The sequence below is a fragment of the Columba livia genome, chromosome 8 (genome assembly GCF_036013475.1).
Source record: "Columba livia isolate bColLiv1 breed racing homer chromosome 8, bColLiv1.pat.W.v2, whole genome shotgun sequence".
In the NCBI taxonomy this organism is placed as follows: Eukaryota; Metazoa; Chordata; class Aves; order Columbiformes; family Columbidae; genus Columba; species Columba livia.
This window is the reverse complement of record NC_088609.1, coordinates 30,352,098-30,374,276: the sequence shown is the minus strand read 5'-3', so window position 1 is coordinate 30,374,276 and position 22,179 is coordinate 30,352,098. Positions and strand designations below refer to the sequence as shown.

The 22,179-nt window shown below is 45.8% G+C and overlaps 1 protein-coding gene across 6 annotated transcripts; it reads right to left on the bottom strand.

The window, feature by feature from the left end:
• Positions 1-1,271: 1,271 nt before the first annotated feature.
• Positions 1,272-22,114, bottom strand: LOC102084174 (ral guanine nucleotide dissociation stimulator-like 1). 6 transcript variants are annotated; one of them, XM_065071327.1, is made up of 17 exons: positions 22,007-22,112; positions 21,540-21,674; positions 15,276-15,467; positions 13,912-14,090; positions 10,632-11,150; positions 9,939-10,049; positions 8,860-9,068; positions 8,101-8,178; positions 7,547-7,731; positions 6,785-6,909; positions 5,919-6,134; positions 5,586-5,689; positions 5,351-5,435; positions 4,871-4,957; positions 3,196-4,570; positions 2,597-2,749; positions 1,272-1,920 (listed from the first exon to the last, which is right to left on the bottom strand). In XM_065071327.1, the coding sequence occupies exons 5-15, from the start codon at positions 10,830-10,832 to the stop codon at positions 4,484-4,486; spliced, it is 1,488 nt and encodes a 495-aa protein (XP_064927399.1). In that variant the 5' UTR covers positions 10,833-11,150; positions 13,912-14,090; positions 15,276-15,467; positions 21,540-21,674; positions 22,007-22,112; the 3' UTR covers positions 1,272-1,920; positions 2,597-2,749; positions 3,196-4,483. The 6 variants fall into 6 exon arrangements, with proteins under 6 accessions (XP_064927399.1, XP_064927398.1, XP_064927400.1 ...); XM_065071326.1 differs by having other exon boundaries at positions 21,540-22,114; XM_065071328.1 differs by having other exon boundaries at positions 15,300-15,467; positions 21,540-22,114.
• Positions 22,115-22,179: the final 65 nt, after the last annotated feature.

The window sequence follows — 22,179 nt, the reverse complement described above, 5'->3', positions numbered from 1 at the left end:
AAGCTCAAACATTATATAAAGATCAAACATTAAAATACACTAACTCCAGACAAGAATTGGTGGGAAAACGTTCAAGTATTTATTATAGAAATGTTTAATATTAAATAAATATTAAATAGAATACAAAATCAAACATTAAAATATATTAACTCCAGACAAAAATTAGTGGTCAAAAGCTAATCTATTTATTAAAGAAATATTACATATAATATAAAGATTAAATATCCTATAAACGTCAAATATTATTTAGAGATCAAACATTAAAATATACTAACTCCAGACAAGAATTGGTGTTAAAACGTTTGCACATTTATTATATAAATAGTAACTATTATATAAAGACTAAGTATAATGCAAAATAAAACATTAATATATATTAACTCCAGACTAAAATGAGTGGAAAAAACTTTACGTATTTATTATAGAAACATTACATATTAGCTAAAGATTAAATACTACATAAGGATCAAATATTAAAATATTTTAACTCCAGACAAGAATTGGTGGGAAAAGAAGCTCACGTCTTTATTCTATAAATAAAGAGTATGTATTAAATAAAGGTTATGTATTCTATAAAAGCTCAAATCTTAAACTATATTTACTCAAGAGAAGAATTAGTGGAAAAAAGTTCCGTATTTATTACAGAGATGTTCCATCTGTGTAAAGATTAAATATTACATAGGGATCAAATACTAAAATATTTTAACGCCAGATAAGAACAGGTGGAAAAAGTTCAAGTATTTATTAGATAAATATTAAATAAAGGTGATGTATTCTATAAAGCTCAATTATTAATATCTATTAACTTTTTTCATATGTATATATAAATATTATATGAAGCTCAAACACTATATACAGACCAAACATTAAAATATATTCACTCCAGACAAAAATTGGTAGAAAAAAGTCAATATATTTATCATATAAATATTAAATGTTCTACAAAGATCAAATATTATATAAAGATGAAATAATGTATCAACTCCAGACAAAAATTATTGGGAAAGGTCTATGTACATATTAAATAAATATTAAATATTAGTACAGTAAATAAAAAGAGTAAATAAATATTAGATATTAGTACATTAAATAAAACTATTAAATATATTAAATATTAGCACAATAAATAAAAACATTAAATATTAAATATTAAATATTTGTACATTAACTAAAATATTAAAATTATTAAGTATTATTACATTAAATAAAAATGTTAAATATTAGTACATTAAAAATATCAAATAATTATTAAATATTAGTACATTAAAGAATATTAAATAAAGCTCAAATATTATATACAGATACAACGTTTAAATATATTAACTCCAACTAGAAATTACTGGAAAAAAGGTAATAGACTTGTTATATAAGTATTAAATATTATACAAAGCTCAAACATTAGATACAGGTCACATATTCAAATATATCAACTCCAGACTAAACCTGGGGGAAAAAAAGTTTCCATGCTTATAATATAAGCAGTAAATCCTATAGAAGGCTCAACTATTAAAATCCATGGGGCGCAGGCTCCTCCTGTGCTGCAGCTTTTCTCCTCAGGATGAAATGGAAGTTGGCCTGGGTGTTCATGGCGTAGAACACGTTCGCCTTGGGTGGGATCGCCAGCTCTGCAAGAGAGGGAGCAGAGCCAGCGTGAGTTGGCGCACCACTCAGCCTTAGGGGTTTATTCTCACCGGCAGCTGTGACAACGTGTCCGTGGCGTTCCTGACGTCGCTTCGCGTGTCACTCTTGCCGTCAAAATGCAGCAGCACCGGTCAAGCAGCAGCAGCAGAGTTCTGCTTCCCCACCTTTGTCCTCGGAGATGATCTGTACCAGCTCGTAATCCTCGGCCGAGCCACACTGCAGGCTGTGCTTCTCCAGGGCTCTCTGGATGACAGCAGGAGCCTTCTCTTGGTTAGTCAGCTGCAGACAGAGAGTGGCAAGGACTCGGTTGGGAACTGCGTCCTAGATTCTGCCAGATACTAAAACATGCTCTTTGGGACACCTGGTGGCTGATTTACTGCAGGACAACAGACGCTGCTCTAGAAACGCAGCAGCAAATCACAGCCTCTGCTCTCCAGAGCACCCACTTGCAGAGGTGAGACCTTGTTCTCAGCAGCCGTCGAATCCACAGCAATAGCTGCCCCAGCTGCTGTTTGCTCACATCCATTAATCCACAGTCTCCTGTGCTAAACACTTTCTGGATGTCCTGCAAAGATTCGGGGCCTTGTAGCTGGGTTTGCTGGGGAAGGGGCACCTTGTGCCACAGTCACACACCCCAGGGCTGAGCTGGACACACAACAGCCGGCGCTGGCAGAAGAGCAGGGGCAGCAAAGCCGGCACTTGCTCAGAGTGCTGCACTTGGCATTGTTGATCAAAGACAAGCTTCAATTTCTAGAGCAGAAACCTTGAGAGATGCTCTTTGCAAACCTCTCATTCATCCCCTGCTCCACAGGTTTTGATTTTTAACATCTGTCATTTTCCTTGTCAAGGAGGTTTGATCAGTGAATAGGTGTTTCCAAAACTAAAAGCACCATTCAAGGCACCTGGGGTGAAAACATCACCCACAGAACAGCGTTTTGCTGTTCCCACCACTGACCAGGATGCTCCTGTAGATGTTGCCACTTCCGTCCTCCTCTACGCTGGTCCGGATGATGCAGCTCTCTCCGTTCTGTTGGTTGTAAAGTGGCAGGACTGGCGGCACTTCTTTTGTTGTAATGGGAGTCACGGAGTCGGGGCACTTCTTGGAGCACTTGTCACCAGATGGCAGCAAGGGGGGACACGAGATCAAACACATTGATTACCAGTTAATTGAAAAGATCCAAAAGCTAAAGATGACACTCTTGAGCACAACAGCCTCAACAAGGGCTTCAGCAACCCAGTGAAGGCAGTTCAGGTCAAGAGAGCAGAGGCTGTAGGACAAAGCTCCCTGGGAACGGAACCCAGCCCAGACAAGGCTGGCCTGGGCAGTTCCTGGCAGGTCAAAGCCCAGCTGCTCTGCCTGCCCCAGAATTAGGCTGGGCTGATGCAGATGAGCTTTCCCCCCACAACTGCCTTTCCCAGAGCTCAGGGCCCTCCATTCCACCGCAAGCAACGCTCTAGTCAAGACCCACAGGCTTGGGCAAGCGCCTGGGGCCGCCGGCAGCGTCAGCAGCCTCGCACAGGCTGTCTGTGCTGAACACAGGGCCCAGGCCCTACCTTGTGCTGAGGCTCCTCGGCAGTGTCGGTGGGAGGGACGATGGTGACGGTGCTGTCCCCAGAGCTCCCACCTGGAGCAGGTTTGGGCTGCGCGTTGACGGGTGTGCTGTGGGCGCTCACCCCCAAGCCCAGGAACGGCCTAGGGGAGAAAAGAAAGCACAGCAGAGCTGGGCTGAGCAAAGCTGGCACTTGCTTCAACAAGCTGACCTGCTGTTGTGCTTTCCTGTCTCGAGTGGCCTATTGTTTGTGTGTGTATAGCAAATTAGACTCTATCCTTATTTACTCTGTTTTGCTGCTGCAAATGTGAATTGAATTTATAATCCAGCACTAAAATCCAGTGTTCTGGATCCCCAGCCAGGTTTGTCAGCTGGTGTTTGATTTACTCCAGTTCATATTCAGGCACCAAACCGTTATACTCACAGGCTGAATCTCTTCACCACGCTCCTCTGAGCTTTGGCCGATGCGACGCTCTTGTCAGCAGCTCCTTCAATTTCGCGTGAAAGCCGGAAACTGCAGAACAGGCAACACCATCAGTTAAATATCTCAGAGTGGCCATATTTGAGGAGCCCTGGGCCATTCCCACGCCCCAGAGGGTGGCATCCCCACAAGGAGGAGCGCAGCTCTGTGCGGGTGTATTTCCACTCTCCGGGAGCAGCTCCTGGCAGCGCAGAGCTCAAGGCTGAGAGAACCTGAACCTGCCTGCGGGGCAAGAAAAGCTGCTTCGCCAGCTGGGCTGAGACCCTACCTCTCCTCATCACTTAAATGCCGCTGCCTCCTAAACCACTGCACGAATTTCTCATCTGCTGACATGCAATAGCTGTTACATGAGGACTGCAAGAGCTTAATTTGTGCGATTACTTCAAATTCCTAAGAAAACAAATAATAAAATAGGAATTCCAATTAGAAAAATAAAGCCGGTCTCGTTAATATCCTACCCACACGCAGCAACAGATCCAGGACAGACTGAGTTTGACCCGCAGGTCGGGTTCAGTTGAAGAAGTGACTATGTCCAGAACCACTGTTTCCAACAATGCAGCTCTGCAGCTCAGCCTTCCCGCTCAGCCCTGCGTGGCCAGAGCGGCGCCGAGAGAGGAATCCCGCTCTGTACGGAGCTGGTTCTCAGGCACTAAGCGAGGGACATAACTAGAGGTGCCTGTGATGACAGCAGAGCCTGATCCTCCCCGGCTCTGCACGTCGTGCGCTCACACTCACACTCACCATCTGCAGTAACGTGAGCGGCTGTTGGATACGCCCGAGCAAAGACAACAGGCCTCGCCAAGAGAACGCTCTAGCAGAGAGCGTCAGCAACTAACGACCACAGAACAGTCAACGTTCCACTCACCCTTCGCCGCTTCTCAAAGTTGATCAGGCCGCCCTGTTGGAAGGACAGAGAAGGGATCAGAGGAGAAGAGCACAGGCTGGGCTGAGTTAATCACAAACAGGATGAAGTAGCGACACCAAGGGAAAGGCCAGAGCTGCCCTGAGCAAAGGCTTCTGCAAAGACCTGTTTCCAGCTCTAGGATAAACCACAGCACTCGTGTGCCTGAGTCTATTTTTCAAATAGATTCCTCTATTTTTGAGAGCTGCACTAGAACCCAGGGGAAAACACAGGACCAGACACAGTGTCTGGAAGGGAGGGAGCATATTTAGGATTCCAAAAATTGCCCCAAATCACCTCGAGATAGTCCTGAAGGGCTGTGTCCAGCATGACGAGGTCTGTGAGGAAGGTACCCAGGTAAGGTACCGTGCCTTGGGTGACTCCCTGCAAACGGGCAGAGCAATGGTGGATTAATTGACTGAGAAATAATAACAAATAATACTAATTAGAATGCTAGAATACTCCTGTGTTAGCAAACAAAATACAACTCGTCTGCTTCACCAAACAGTGCTCTGGTAGATGATGCTTTCGTGACACCATCCTTAGGATCTTAGCCAGCGGTTCATGTCTGTACAGAGCGGTATAAAGCCCAAGTGCTCATTCGTAACTCATCTGCGTCAAATCTCACTGTGCGGCACCTCTCGCCCCAGCAGAAAAGCCGGGATTTACAGACCCGTCTTCCCCAAAGCACCGCACACGGGAGTTCATTGGTTAGGAACAGGGCTGAGCTCGGCTTTGGGTGAGATCACCAGACTGGCGACTCAAGCTCATTCCCACCTTCAGCAGCAGCTCCCTGCTCGTCGCAAAGTTGTCACAGTCGGAGAAGATTTCTGAGAGCTCTTCGAACATCAGCATTGTGTCCCTGTACAGGAAAAGGTTAAATCATTTAAGCTGTTTGTAAGCACTCTGAATCAGATCAGGTTACTATTTTTTTCTCATGAATCGTTAACGGTTGGGCACATAACAGATAAAAGCACCAAAACACATCCAGTGACACACTGCACAGCCTTACTTTGGAACGCAGGCCCAGGTCTTCTTCAGGCGATAAACGGAGGTGGACTGCAGTGCGGAAACAATGGCCTTCAAAGACGAAAAGTTGTTCAGGATCCTACATTGCTGTGAAAGGAGCGGTTAGAAACACAGGAGCGTTACACGTCAGCACCACCACCAGTCAGTGCTCTTCTGTCTGCCCCGTGTCCTGCTCGCTGCACATTCTCCCTGCTAAGCGGGCAGCTCCAAAAATACTGAGCATCCAAAATATCACTCCCCAACAACCCCCCTGCCCCCTCCCAGCTCCACGGCACCCGCACAAGGAACGTTAAACAGTCGTCAATAAACGCTTTACACGTGCGATACGGATCCACTTCTCCAAGGTCTTCGCTCGTTGCCGTGTCTTTAATTCTCTGCTGTCCAGGACGGTGCTGACCACGCAGTTGGTGACGGCGTTGAACTGCGAGATGGTGGCTCTGATGCTCTGTGCCAGGTGTTTGTTCTCTTGCTTGTCCCTGCGGGACCAGATGCAGCCCAGGCAGTGGTGGGGCACAACGTTCTTGAAGAGTGTCTAGAGGGAAACAGAGGTGTCCAAGTCAGCCTGGATCGCTATTGCCCACAGCAAGACATGCATGTTTACAGTGCAAACTGCATCTGAAGCTAATATGGTTTTAAAAGGGAAATATTGGTTTTCTCTTAGTTTAAAATATACACTTGGCTATAACTCTTTAGGCCTGATGCCCTAAAAGAACTGTCAGCTAAACAGTCCTGGCAAAATAAGGGAAACCTTTCTATCACTTACATTATCAAGGGGAAAAGATTCCATATAATGATATTTTTGAAAGAGATTGATACAAATAAACCAAATCGGAGCACTACAGTTAAAAGCACTTATACACCTTCAGGTGAGGTAGCCTAAAATACAGTCAAAATACGCTATTTCTGAGGGGTCAAATACTAAACTTTGCAAAAGAGGCTACACAGTCTACATTCACACTGTAAATAAAAGACAAACACCTTCAGAAGAACTGAGGGAAAAGCCCAATCAATGAAGCGAGTTTGGATAACCAAGCAGAGCTGTGCTCTGTGTCCCAGCAACAGAGCGGTTCTGGAACGCCAGACTTACATTGATATAAGTTAAAAAACAAACAGACAAACAAACAATTAGAAGCCCAGAACTATTTCCCCGAGCATTTCAGGTAACACGTATGATCGACATACCGCGTCCATGTACGTCAGCTGTTCTGCCACCAGCTCTTCTTGGAACAATGAGAATTCTTGTGCACCGCTGATCTCCAGTTCCTCTTCCTCATCCAGGTTGCAGGGAGAAAGGCTGTGGAACGCGTCTGGCCAGCGTGGGAAACACGAGTCAGTGAATTTATACAGAAAACAATTAATCAAAGCAGATATTTGAAAAATCGCTACATCTAATAGCAGAACATGCAAAGGGACCTGCCTGGTCTAACGGCCTCACTGTGCTGCACATTTTAGTGAGAAAGGGAAGGAACAAAAGACTAAATTGGCAAAGAGCAGGTAGAAGAAAAAGAAACAGGGAGACCTGAGCTGTTCAGGTTCTCTTAGCTGCGAAGTGCCTTAACCCATTCTCTAACCACTTTGGGTCACCTGTTCTGGCCGCCCCTCCCGGCAAGTCCGCCCCTCTCACGGGATGAACAGAATGGATCAGCAGCCTCGGCTGCCGCAGCACTAAGTCTAAACCTGGGCCTTTTCTGCACACCAGTCCTACCGATATGTTCTCCAGAGACAACAGGGTCTGATAAAACACGCAGCCGACGTGAGAATAATGCACGTAGAAGAACTCAGTCCCTCCACTAATGCTGGAAGTTGATTCCAGTTCTCATTCACATACTACGTGAGCTCCTATGACTTTTCGGCTCATGGCACAGGAACTTTGTGCCCTGGATAAGGGGACGTGGCAGGCTTGACGCTGGGAGAACACCCAGACAGCAGAGAAAGGTACTTTACCATCATTCTCCAGTTCTTCTTTCTGGAACTGCTCCAGGAGGTTCTGCGCCCTCTTCTCCGGGTCAGAGCCGGGCATGTTCTTCTTCAGATAACTCAGCACCTTCAGCAGACACACGTGGTCGGGCGGCTCTTGGAAATCCTCGGCACATTGGTCGAGCCAGGCTTGTAAAATCGATGCGATCGCACTGTGAGCAAATTCAGAGAGAGCACATGGGTTGTATGCAGCAGCTATTGATGCAATGGCATGGATCTGTACCTAATACAACAAGGGGAACACTGAGACATTCATCCCCCACGTGAAGGCAGCATGGACACTTCTGTGAGCAGAGAATTTAATTTGTTCTTTTTATGCAAGAAATATTATTAAGATAATACTTCATAGGAAACTAAAGGCTGCTTCCTCAATTACACCTTGAGAAACTAGTGCAGTCATTCAAAATAATTAAAGATTTTCTCTGGGTTGTATTATTGGAAACAACAGCTGTGCTGCCCACATCCCGCTCCAGCACCAAACCCTGACTGGGGCTCGCTGGGCACCGCAAAACCAAACTTACGTCCTGAGCACTGTGCTGGATCCGGGGGAATTCTGGCTTCCACGCTCTTCAGAGCCCGAGATCTCCAGGTTTCCGTATCTGGAAAAATGAGATGGCTGTTTAGAGGAACCTCTACTGAGCAAAAGCAAAATCCCAAATAGCGTAATCCATATACAACTGGCATAAACATACACATATTGGCATATTCATATACAACTGGCATGAAGACAAGGGCTTCATGCTGGACAATTCCACCGTGGCCGGGGAAGCTGAGGAGAGATGAAGGGTTTGCACGTGTTCCCGTGCACTGCAAAGCAAACCCAGACTAAACCAGGCAGACCCGTGGTCCCTCTGACAGGAGCGGCGCAGCCACAGCCATAGGGAGCTCAGCTGGGGATACTGAGCCTCCAGAGACCTGCGGGGAGAGCCCTGGCGGCAGCTGGAACAGCTCCTGTCAAACCACACCTTGCACCTCCTTACGTACGGGTCACGAGGAGTTCATGGTGCATCTCAGTGTGAACATTTTGGTTCCCTACCGGTCAGACCACGCACGCTTTCCCCGCCTGGCGCTTCAGCTTTAATGAGAGCTGGGGTGTGGGCAGCGTGCATTTGCACATGGTCTGTTTATGCTGAAATCCTGAATTTGGCAGGATTCTCGACCTCTGTCCATCAGGTTATTAACTCCATGACCACTAGAAGTAGGTGAAGAAATTCCTGTCAACATCCCCCTGTCGTGTATAATAAATGATGGCTCAGTTTCCGTTCTGTCCCGGCTCTTACCTGTCCAGGAGCAGCTCCAGGACTGTGCTGGTGGAAGCAAAGGCCCTGTACGTTGAGAGGAAGGTGTTGATGTATGTAAAGTCATTATCCGCAAATGCCATTGGAAGCGTCTCCACCAGCTTTTCCAAAGTTGCAGCTTTCAGGGCCCTGCTTTTGCACGTCTCGTCCGGGCTGACAGCGTGTTCTGCAGGTAACTGGTCTCCTTCAGCCTACAAAGTGGAAACAAAGACAAAGCACATAATCAGACAGAAGCCAGAGCCCCGACACAGCTTGCACGATAAAACACAGATTCCATTCCACCTTTTCACAGGAACACTCCATCTCTAGTTACCAAACAATTTTGTCAGTTTTGGCTCTCCAAATACCAAATGCTGTAGCAAATACTGGAGGACAATAAAGACATTTCTTATTTAAATAGACAAGTGTTTCCAGCGCTTAAGCTGTAATCTCATGGTTGGCTTTTAAACTGACCATTCTCTCATAACAGGGCCAACCATTCAAGAACCCCGGATGCTTTCTTAGCATCAAGAAGTTTAAGAAAGGTTTATTAGACTTCTTGAAGCATAAAAGATCTCAGTTCCTTCACCTACTGGTACCTCTACAAGAAGTTACTAAGCAAGATTTCAAGCTTCTCAGTACTTAAAGGAATTGGTAATGAAGCCCAACTCACTCGAACAAAACCTGTTGTTGGAACGGGAGAAAATTCTGCTTTTCTGAACTGTCTTTTGGGACGCAGACATGCTCAAAATGCTCCCCACCTCCTGCACAAAACCATCAGCTGGGAAATGTACCGCAGGTCAAAAATACTTTCTAATATTTCTCCTGGTAAAAAACAGGCAGCAGAGGTGGGAAATCTGCCACTCAAAGTCTTTATACTACCAACCTGGACACTACACCAAAGCAAGTTCTTATATTATTGCCTTTGATCCTGAAGAAAATGTAGAAACATCGCAACATAACATGAAAGTTCTACCCACCTCCTGACCCTCTGGCTCAAACTGCCACAGCTGCACTGATTGCAATGAAGTGAGGACACTTTAATCAGCTGGGGACTTGGCCACCACGCCAGCTTCACTTACCCCGAGCCATCTTGCTCCTTCACCCTCAGTCTGCGGGATCTGCGCTCTTCTCAGGGTGTCACAGTCAACAGCTCCTTCTTGTGCGTCTTCAGCTCCATCCTCAGTTGTGCTCTGCCAGGAAAGGGCAAAGAGAAACAGGTCAGAGAGAAAGGAACACGGTCCCTGCACAAGCGCAGGCTGCAGACACCAGCATGCCAACACCGGGATCTCACAACACCTCAACAACGCTCACTTAAGTTGCCATGTTTTAGCTGCCTTTAGTTACCTGGGGATTTTTGGACTTCTAACTGAAAGCAGAGAGGAGCTGAGTGCACAAATTACTGCACAAGCCAATGAAAGAGGTAAGAATTAAACCAGAGAGTGCAGATCTCCCGAACCCCAGCACTAACAGCCGCTGTATTAACATGCTGATACATGCTGAGGAGCAAAGCACTAGAGAATTGAGAATAGACGTAAAAACTAACTTTAGAAATACATATACTGGTCCCCCTGCAACCACATAATATTTTTTCATCATACATACCAATTGAATATTTAAAGTTTCAGGGCTTTACTAACTACCACACTCTTAAGCACAGCAACAACTCAATTAGAAAGGATTTGAGTGCAGTGCAACAAAATCCTGGTTTTTACGTCCTTTATCTCTAAAATATCCCCTAGTCAGATAGAACTGTCTGTACACCAGTGACTTGCCTCTTGAATGCTCTGTGGAACCTCCATATCTTCCCCGGCTTGGTTCCTCACATTGTCTTCCAGGCTCTGTGAAGTCTCCAGGTCTTCTTCAGCTGGCTTGCCTGGAGTCTCCTCTATGCACTCTGCAGTCTTGGTGTCTTCCTCTATTATATTGCTTAGGCTGTTCTCAATGTGCTCTGGTGTCTCCATCTCTTCCTCCATTATCTTGCTTGGAGTGTTCTCAATGCGCTCTTGAGTCTCAGCGTCTTCCTCTCTTATCTTGCTCGTAGTCTCGTCAACGTGCTCTGGAGTCTCCACATCTTTCTGTCTTGTGTTGTTTAGAGTCTCCTCAATGCGCTCTGGAGTCTCCTCAACGTGCTCTGTAGTCTCCACATCTTCCTTGGTTGGCTTGGGCACAGTCTCCTCAAGGCTGTGCAGAGACTCCACATCTTCCTCATGTCTCTTCCTCCTGGGTGTCCTCCTCCTTGGTCTCCTCCAACATCTCCAAACACACAGGTTCCAAAAGGGGAAGCTCCGAGCCTGTTAGAAAACAACGGAAAGGCAGTTTTGAATTGCAGATAGCAACACATTTACTTTTAATGTCCTTGCAAAAGTACCAGGACAAGATCACATGAACCCTGAACTTTAGGCACTATTACAATGCAAAAGACAGATTGTACGACAGGATCATAGAATCATTTTGGTTGGAAGAGATTATCTAGTGCAACTGTTAACCCACCCCTGGCACTGCCCCGTGTCCCTCAGAACCTCATCTATGTGCCTTTTAAACCCAGCAGTTTCCTGTCTTTCTGGAACTCCTTCTAACCCACCCCAGGTACCATTGGCCTTCCTGGCCACAAGGGCCCAGTGCTGGCTCATGGTCACCCTGCTGTCCACCAGGCCCCCCAGGTCCCTTTCCCCTACGCTGCTCTCTAATAGGTCATTCCCCAACTTATACTGGAACCTGGGGTTGTTCTTACCCAGATTCAAGACTCTACACTTGCCCTTGTTATATTTCATTAAATTTCTCCCTGCCCAACTCTCCAGCCTGTCCAGGTCTGTGGATGGCAGCACAGCTTCCAGTGTCACCACTCCTCCCAGCTTGGTGTCATCAGCAAACTTGCTGACAGTCACTCTATCCCCTCGGCCAAATAATTGATGAATATATTGAATGATACAGGCCCCAGCACTGACCCCTGAGGCACTGCACTGGGTACAGGCCTCAACTGGACTCTGCCCCATTGACCGTGACTCTCTGGCTTCTTCCCTTCAGCCAGTTCACACTCCACCTCACTACCCGATCATCCAGACCGCACTCCTTCCCATTTCTGTGAGGAATTGTTCCCAACAGCCAACCCGAGCCTGCCCCGGCACAGCTGGTGCCGTTTCCTCCCGTCCCCTCACTTGTCCCTCGGCAGCAGTCACCAACACCCTTCTCTCGGCACTCGGAGCTGCCACCCCCCGGCCCCGTGTCCCCCGCAGCCCCGGGGGAGGGCGGGCGGCGGGGCCCGGCTCGCTCCTACCCGTCCGCAGCAGGGCCCGCAGCTGATCCCGCACATGGCGCCGTGTCCGCGTCCGCAGGCAGGGCTGCTGCCGGCTCCGCCAGCCCCGCACTCCCGCTCTCTCTCTCTCGCACCGACCGCTCGCCCCGACGGCAACGGCGGCAACGGCTCCGGCGGCACCGCGGCGACCGGACGCGGCCTCGCGGCAGCACGTGCCGCCCGCAGCCGCCCAATCGCAGCTCGCCGCCGCTCCCGCGCGCGCCCCCTTGCCCCGCCCTCAGCCCGCCCGCAGCCCAAGCCCTTGCTCAGCCGGACAAAGCGCCGGCAACGGGACAGACGGACCGAGCTGGGAGCCTGGGGATCAAACCGTGCGTGGAACACAACTCGTGCTGCGGCAGAGCGAGGGACGAGCGCTCCCGGGGCTGCTTCACACACACGCACCACACGCTGGGAGTTCACTCCTGGCCCTTGCAAACGCAACCCATACCCGCACAGTCTGACCAACACCTCCTGCAGTTCATTCATTCGTTGCCCTCGAGCAGGTTCCGCCAGACACACGTAAACAGCAGTTGCTGTTTTTAAAAACTGAGCAATTCAGAAGTAATTTACTAATTAAAATTAATACAATACCTACTACTACTGTAGTGACAAGAGTGTACTCCTAATTACATTAACTGATAGTCTTCACATGCATGGTCCACTTCTTGTGCAAATACTTTCACAAAAGGTCAGGTTATACTGTCCAGAAGGGATCGCCCCTCATCTAATTGCCAGGAAATACAAGAGGAGTCACCAGCCATTCCTGAGCTCTTCACCGTCACTCAGAGATGAACATTCGAATCCTCTCACTGCACAGCTACAAAGGAATCTCACTGGTCCTGAAGCTTCCACCAGCCGATCGCTGCTTCTGACCAGCGGGTTGAGTCCCAACTTGTTCCAGCACAATTATCTGACAGATTCGTATGCTCCAAGGTGTAACACAGCTCAGACATGCTCAGCTCAGTACTTTTGCTAAACAGTGAGATGCTGGTAACGCAGGACTGCAATAAATGCATGGTTTTGGACTGCTTCAAAACAACAGAAAGCAAAATCCAAAGCCTTTGAATGTCATGAGTATCCTAACACCACATTCAGAATGGCAATTAAAAGCAAAAACCCAAGAATGTTTGAGTATTACAAGGTCCGTTTCTTCTTTTCATGTAAAAATCACACAAATATTTCAAGATAAATTTGAAACTGAACTGGACACCCATAAATTAATTATATTATATTAATTAAATAAAAAGCTTTCAGTCCTCCCTTTTTTACCACAACTTCAAATACCAGAAAAATACCATAACCAATCCTACCAAATATCAAATCTAAAGCTGTCCTGACACCTGGTGATAGAACCAAAGCCGAAAAGTCTCTCGGTTTGCTCAGGGTCTATTTCATTTGCAGGTAGCACAGTCAGTGAAACTGCCCTGAAACTTCTCATACACCATCAGCTGATTCTCCACCTCAACTCCAGTCCACTCAGCGAGTTACGCGATACAGAGTCCTAATTCATCTAGGGATGGAGACAAGATGAAAATTGTCTGGGTATAAACAGAGCAGCACAGGGTATCAATCTGGTGAGAATTCATTCCAGCCTATAATCCTCAACTAATCAGGAAAGGAGAGGAGGCCCCAGGGAATTCTCCAGTATGGTTTTGCAATGAAGCTCCTGAGGGCTTTGTATTCAATTTTAAGGTTAACTTGAAACTGCAGAAAGAAACAAACTGTCATGTATGACTGAGGGGGAAGCACTTCAGCAATACCTGTAGTAGAAGGGTCTAAAAGGAGGTGCAGAGATGGCTGATTTGTTTGACCTGTTGACCCCATCTCCTGCCTCGCTGGAACCTCCTCGGAGAGCAGGGAAATTGTTCTGGTCTTTTTCCGAATCCCTCAGTATCTCTTCCATTGCCTTCTCCGGCTGATCATCTCCATTTGAAAATACCTGTAAGCAGGAGGAGATGACATTTTTTAAAGGTACTTGTAGTTTCACTTTCACTATTATTTTCCAAACATATAGTCTTACTCGATGCAAAAGAAACTTTACTGAACAATACAGCACACCAAGGATCAACAAAATAAAATCAAACATAATCCACTGTCCCATCCCATTATAAATAATGTACATATTCTCACTGCTAATCCAACAACCATCCACCTAAAAACTGTAGACCTCTCTTAAAAAAACAGGTTTGTGTGTTTAGATTCTCCATTCAGAACAAATATCAACATACTTTCTATAGATTAGTCTTAAAGAAGATTTTCCTTGTTTAGTCATATCCAATCCAATTGTCCCACACATAGGAGGGGTGCAAGTCTAAGGAAGTGGCAAGAACATGGTAAGACCCATTCCCCAGGGAAAAAAAAATACAGCCCTTGAAAGTACTAGCTTTGCAGATCAAACAAAAGCCATGGCCCATCATAAAGTTGCATCATGGATTCTACCTCCAGGTCTCTTGCCTCTTTCCAAACATAACTAGTGTTTAACACAGATGGAAATCATTGGTTGTAAATAACTGCCAAATGGTTTTGCAAAGACAGACTAAGTACTTATTGTCATTTCAAGGGGAACAAATTCCTATTGTTCCAAGTGGGCCCAAACCAGTAAATCAGCTACTGCAACTCAAGTGGGCAAATTTGTAATTAACCAATCAACTGTCACCAAAATGCTAAAATATTCTGCTGTTTAGAGGTAGAAAGCTTTTAGAAAAGGTTTTAGTCATGCCTAGAGTAGCACTAAACAGGAAACCTAAATTAAAAACTCAAAATCAAGACCCTCTGCGGCCTATTCCTATGCAGCCTAATTACATGCTTTTAAGATAACAAAATTCAGAGTCTCTGGTTGCTACATAAAGAATATTTCCCAAGCTTTAATCTGAAGCTCAGCCTTTGAAAATAACTTTTTAGTCCTTTACTAATGTATAAAGCCACAGAATACTAACAAAGCTGATGCCCAAATAAGTTATTAAAAGAAAAACTGAACTGCCAGTTTTGGACAGGTTTGCTTAATCCGAGATGTTAATTTCACTGAAAAAAAGCAAGTACAAAAATTGTCTCCTCAAGCACACACATGTATCTTTAACTAAATATTCCAAAGAAGTTGCAATCTTTTGATCAATACAAATCTTACCACACATTTAAAATAATCACGAACTTTTAGCTGAAGTTCTTCATATTTTCCAGAAGCATCCTCCAATTGCTGATAAACCAGGACAAATTCTTCATTGATTAATCTGGATACAGTTTCAGGAATCCTACTGGCTTTGCTAAATGATGTTTTGACTTCCATGTCAGGTCAGTATTCTCCTCCTATGACAAGAACCTAACAAAGAAGGAAAAATATTAAATAATTAGTTTTGAAGCTGTAAACATTATGTTAATAGGGCAACATGAAGCTATTGTGGAATACTGTAACACTTTAAGTTATATGAATGTACTATACTATATTTTGAAGAATAATTTTTCAAAAACTGCATATCAAAGTGTATGCTCTCCACATGAAAACATATTTAGCAACTGATTATGACAGCGTTGTTTTTAGTACCCTTTAGATCTATAGGTGATGAAGTCAAAGGTGATAGTAAATCACAATCACATACTCCTCAGCAAATTTTTCTGAATCAACCTGCAGAGTTAAAATTAACCACTCCACTTCAAAGCAAAAATAATGTGCTTAATTCTCTATCATCTCAGCTCACATGTTACTTTCCTAAGCTCAATGAAAGGCTGCTGTAGGAAAATGTGATGGGGCAATGTTATGAAGGAAAAGAACACATTTCAACATAAGTACTGCTGGAGGAAGGGAAGGTAATAAAGGGTCATGCTTCTGCTTTTTGTTGAGACAGAGAAGAAAAGGAAATAAATGAAGGAGCTAAAGTGCAAGACAAAAAGGTGGCAGCAAATGGCACTTGGCAGAGGCTCTGGGCCCTCTCCAGGGTGGATTCAGAACCCAAAAGGATGGTTATTTCAGCAGAGGGCACCCAAACAACAAGTATGTGGCAATGACTCTGACTTGCTCTGCACACTGAACATTAAACCTCTCATATCCTCACAGTATAGCACCAAAGAACAGCAAAAAGTTTTACAAATTTTTAAACACATCTGATAATGTTTGCTGGTTATATAGTATTATTTGCTTGAGTGAACCAAGTGGTTAATAGTGAAGCATCCATGGAAGAATACTGATTTCACACTTGTGCCCATCACATTCTTTTTTATCACTCAAGCTTCTGTTGTCTAAAGGAAATCTAAATCTCACATGTTATGGCTGAGATACTTTTGTCAGTGTAATTTTACAAAAGTGCAGGAATTTTAGGTTTTGTTAACATCATGATCAAGCACACTAAAGTGCTAAAGACTTTCTTTTTTGTTATCTTTTGGTTTATATGATATACACAAGAATCTTGGCTGTGTGAAATAATAAGGACATTTTCTTAAATGTTTGCAGCAAGTTGGAAAAGTATTTAATTCTTGCCTTTCATTCTGATATCACAGGTTTCAAAATGAGCAATTTTCCATTTTTATCAGCTTTGCAGGTCATATAGCTAACTAAAATAGCAAACTGAAACATTGCCAACACATAAAAAACCCTTTCTTTTTATGAAGACAGCTATTCTGTTTCCACAGTTTTAAATGGAAAGAATAATATACAAATTGAACCATAAGATGATACAATTTGACAGTTACACTGGTATTTTACCTATTTCTCTCAGTCATACAGGCTAACATGTGGATTCATTTCTAATATATAACCTGAAGAAAATTACTAGGGTGGCCACAAATGTAAAAGCCTAGAACCATGCCCACACAGTATTCCCTTTTGGAAGGAGAAAACAAAAAGAAGCAATGGAAAACTGAGACGCTGAAACGAGATACAAACACAGTGATCCTAAAAGCAAATACTGTTTTGTGTTTCATATGCTAAAGCAATATGTCCTGCAAGAAGAAATGCTGCATAACTGGGGAAAGCAGACATTAAAAATAATCTAGGCATCTTGTGGGATAAGTTCCCAAGAGAGAACAAGCTCATCTACAAATTTCTGAACTTATTTTAAAATCCAGAACAAAAATAATCATTAGAAAGCATTACTGTGATGGAGGTCTAAAATGGGGGTTGAGATTTAAAGCACTCACCCTTGCAATGCTACTTAACAAGAACCACAAGTCATTTCAGATCCCACTTCTTTAAATTGAAACAATGCAGTACCGTGGTAAACTATGCTGTAGTTGTTGGTAAATACTGGTAACAGAATTCACTAAGTAGGAACAGAATTAAATGCTCAGGGAAAAATTAAGCTACCTGAAAATGAAAACCTTTCAGCAATATAGGAACCGTGTACAGGAGCCACGTGTAGGAAGTGGTAGAAGTCTCCAGACTGGAGTATTAAAACCCAGACTGAACAAAACACCCGAATGATGTGCCCTGTACAATCACCTGCTTTAAACCAGGACGTAAGAGGATGTGCTCAGGCCTGGGCCAGTTCTAGGTTCTGTGGTTTTAAGCCAAGGTTGCAGAGCACACTTTCCATTTCAGCTCCCAGTGCCGGCTCCACTGTCTCCCATAATATACTCCTGCAAAAGCTGGTAGCCCATGGCTTGGACAAGTGTACTCTACGCTGGGTTAAGAACTGGCTGGAGGGCCGGGCCCAGAGAGTGCTGGTGAATGGGGCTGCATCCAGCTGGCGGCCAGTCACTAGTGGTGTTCCTCAGGGGTCAGTGTTGGGTCCAGTCCTGTTCAACATCTTTATTGACGATTTAGATGAGGGGATTGAGACCAAGTTGGGAGGGAGTGTCGACCTGCTGGAAGGCAGGAGGGCTCTGCAGAGGGATCTGGATAGACTGGAAAAATGGGCTGATTCCAATGGGATGAAGTTCAACAAGGCCAAGTGCCGGGTGCTGCACTTGGGCCACAACAACCCCCTGCAGCGCTCCAGGCTGGGAGCAGAGTGGCTGGAGAGCAGTCAGACAGAAAGGGACCTGGGGGTCTAATTGACAGGAAGCTCAACAAGAGCCAACAGTGTGCCCAGGTGGCCAAGAAGGCCAACGGTATCCTGTCCTGTATCAAAAACAGCGTGGTCAGCAGGACAAGGGAAGTGATCCTTCCCCTGTACTCTGCACTGGTGAGGCCACACCTGGAGTATTGTGTTCAGTTCTGGGCCCCTCAGTTCAGGAAAGACATTGAAGTGCTGGAGCGGGTCCAGAGAAGAGCAACAAGACTGGGGAAGGGACTGGAACATAAGACCTATGGGGAGAGGCTGAGGGAGCTGGGCTTGTTTAGTCTAGAGAAGAGGAGGCTTAGAGGTGAGCTCAGCACTCTCTAGAACTACCTGAAGGGCAGTTCTAGCCAGGTGGGGATTGGTCTCTTCTCCCAGGCATCAGCAATAGGACAAGGGGGCATGGGCTTCAACTCTGCCAGGGGAGATTTAGGCTGGATATTAGAAAGAAATTCTTTACAGAGAGAGTGGTCAGGCATTGGAATGGCTGCCCAGGGAGGTGCTGGACTCGCCGTCCCTGGAGGTTTTTAAACTGAGACTGGACATGGCACTTAGTGCCATGATCTAGTCAATGGACTGGAGTTGGACCAAGGGTTGGACTCGATGATCTCTGAGGGCTTTTCCAACCCAGTCGATTCTGTGATTCTGTGAACAGGATACTCAGAACTCCAGCGAGGTTCATGTTTCTAGCATAACACTTCGGAGAAGAGTCTGCAAAAGATGGTGATTGCCGATGGAGAATTTTATGTGTTATGTACAGTTTTAAATTAGAAAAATAGGATAAAGATGATAATTAAATTGATCGGGAACAATGTGCAGAGCTACTACTTATTTCATCTCCAAGAGGGAAGACTAATTAGACTGGACTATCACAATTCAGATTTTTTTTGTTAACAAAGTATGGTGCAATTTGCTAAATGGTTACATGAAAGATTGTGCTGCAGGACAAAGACTCTTACATAATTTATACAGTCATTAAGAACAAGTGGTATTCGTGTTTCATTGGGGCATTGTAGGAAATATTACAATGCCAACAGAATGGTAAAAATATAATAATGTACTAATCTATGATGAACCTTGATTTCCGAATCTGGCTAACTATGATGTTCTTGATTAAATCATTCATCCAGATATTTTATTACATAACGATGGTACTAAAGATTCTGATGCTTACAAATATTGCTTAGTTTAGATTTCTGTTTGTAGACTTCTAAATCATTCCCAATAATCTTCTTGAAAGAACAGTAAACCAGCCATAACGCTTAAGATTTGTGCTTAACTAAACTTCCCAATTTACAGCCCTTACGTAACTCATAGCAAGTTAAATGTGTTTTTTTGTAAAGATTGGAGCCTTCTGTGTTCATAACATCTCAAATACCTGCGAATATGGCATAAAACCCCTGTTTTGAGAAATTAATTTAACAGCTGTTCTGAATATTATTTTATTCAAGCATTAATCCTTGATAAGCATTATGTTAAATTGTTTTGGTGAAAACGACTAAATAATAGACTATTTATTTGGCAAAACTGAGACAAATAACACATTTCACTATTCTCACGTGGTCTACCTTGACTTGAGTGAGGCATTTGACACAGTCTCCCAAAGCATCCTCACAGCTAAATTGAGGGGCCTGGACGATCGGGTAGTGAGGTGGAGTGTGAACTGGCTGAAGGGAAGAAGCCAGAGAGTCGTGGTCAATGGGGCAGAGTCCAGTTGAGGCCTGTACCCAGTGCAGTGCCTCAGGGGTCAGTGCTGGGCCGGTATTATTCAATATATTCATCAATTATTTGGCCGAGGGGATAGAGTGACTGTCAGCAAGTTTGCTGATGACACCAAGCTGGGAGGAGTGGTGACACTGGAAGCTGTGCTGCCATCCAGAGACCTGGACAGGATGGAGAGCTGGGCAGGGAGAAATTTAATGAAATATAACAAGGGCGAGTGTAGAGTCTTGAATCTGGGCAGGAACAACCCCAGGTTCCAGTGTAAGTTGGGGAATGACCTATTAGAGAGCAGCGTAGGGGAAAGGGACCCGGGGGTCCTGGGGACAGCAGGGTGACCATGAGCCAGCACTGTGCCCTTGTGGCCAGGAAGGCCAATGGTACCTGGGGTGGGTTAGAAGGGGGTGGTCAGTAGGTCAGAGAGGTTCTCCTGCCCCTCTGCTCTGCCCTGGGGAGACCACACCTGGAATATTGTGTCCAGTTGTGGCCCCTCAGTTCCAGCAGGACAGGGAACTGCTGGAGAGAGTCCAGCGCAGCCACCAAGATGCTGAAGGGAGTGGAGCATCTCCCGTGTGAGGAAAGGCTGAGGGAGCTGGGGCTCTGGAGCTGGACAAGAGGACACTGAGGGGTGACCTTATTATGGTTTACAAATATATAAAGTGTGAGTGTCAGGAGGATGGAGCCAGGCTCTTCTCAGTGACAACCAGTGATAGGACAAGGGGCAATGGGTGCAAACTGGAACACAGGAGGTCCTATTTAAATATGAGAAGAAACTTGTTCCTGGTGAGGGTGGCAGAGCCTGGCCCAGGCTGCCCAGGGAGGTTGTGGAGTCTCCTTCTGTGCAGACATTCCAACCCGCCTGGACACCTTCCTGTGTAACCTCATCTGGGTGTTCCTGCTCCATGGGGGGATTGCACTGGATGAGCTTTCCAGGGCCCTTCCAATCTCTAACGTTCTGTGATTTTTTGTAAAGTTAACATGAACATCTGTCTGCAATCAATAAAAGAATCCAAAATAGGAGCTGAAGATTAACCTCACCCAGTGTAGTTTTTCCCTTCTATCTAGGAGGTCTGTTATATGTTTCCATGTTTCTGTCTCCATGTCACAGCCCAGTTTCCTTCTTGCAGGTTGCTCTCAAGCCTCTGTCTCTGGTCACTCCTGACCTGACACTGCGGTGTTTCAATGGCTCCTCCATGTCGTGCAGTCCCCTGCAGCTCAGGTGCTGAACTGACAGCACAGGGTGTGCTCCTCACAGGCTATAAAGTGTTGGGAATTGCGGTGATTCCATGTGCAGCATCCCGCACAGTGACCTCCCGCCAGCACCGGCCCCACTGAGCCTGCAGTGGGGCACATACAGATAAAACCTGTGGGGAATGGGATGGGAACACCAAACTCCTTTCTTGTTGGCAAATTAGGAAACAGATTTGGATAAATTCATTAGCATTTTACACCACAGTTCATGTTTCCATAAAGCAGGAACCAGTTCAGCGCTACCTTGAAATATCCTGATGTTAAATAATTAGTCTCAAAGCACTTTAAAACTGTCAGGATGTGCTAACTACACGCAGCAAGTCTTCAGGAACACTTGTAAGACATTTCAGAACTTAAATGTTTTCAGTAGCCCAAGTGCAGTTCAGACACTGTGTGAAACAGGGGGGCTTGGTGGGGCCCCAACATCTTACCTGGCGTGCTGTATGAGGGCGAAGATGAATTAAATTTGTCGTGCAGCAAAGAAACCTACGGGCAAACTTCTCCAGCAGCAGCGCCACTTCTGACTCTGGGCGCAAAGCAACGGGGTCTTTGCCTTGCACAGCCACCTATGTGAGAACAGCATTCACGTGTGGTTTCGTCCCTCTAAGCAAGGAAATAACCCAGCCCAGAGCTCTGCGGTTCGCTGGCGGGAGGCGGCACGGCGGGGAAGGAGCGGGAACCGCAGCGAACCCCGAGCAGAGGCCGCCCCGCCCGCTGCGGGCGCTGAGGGACAGAAAATGGCGGGCGGCGCCCTGGGGGATGCGGAGGCTCCGGGCACAGGTCGCTCCTCAGGCTGCACCAGGCGTGTGAAGAGCCTCCACCTGCGCCCCACAGCCTCGCTGCACCCGCCGTGACCACTGGTGACGAGAAAAGGAGGTGAAAGGAAAACAAAACACACCCAAAAGGCGAGAGAGGATGGAGGGAACACGCTCGGTCCCCCACGTGAACTCACAACACGCTCGCCACGGCGAGTGGCGACACTACAACCCGGCAGCGCCACCTCCCGCCCCACCCGCCCGACGCTCCCGACCGTGACTCGGCTGTTTCTGCCGGTCCCGCCCCACCTGCTCG

Bases quoted from the DNA above. Each gene is read 5' to 3' on its own strand.
- LOC102084174 (XM_065071323.1), bottom strand. From the start codon at position 12,169: ATGTGCGGGATCAGCTGCGGGCCCTGCTGCGGACGG. The intron at 5,690-5,918 runs GTAAAGCGTTTA...CTCCTTTCACAG, and splicing joins AGTGGATCCGTATCGCACGT to CAATGTAGGATCCTGAACAA. The intron at 4,571-4,870 runs GTGATTTGGGGC...TCCTTCCAACAG, and splicing joins CCCTTCAGGACTATCTCGAG to GGCGGCCTGATCAACTTTGA.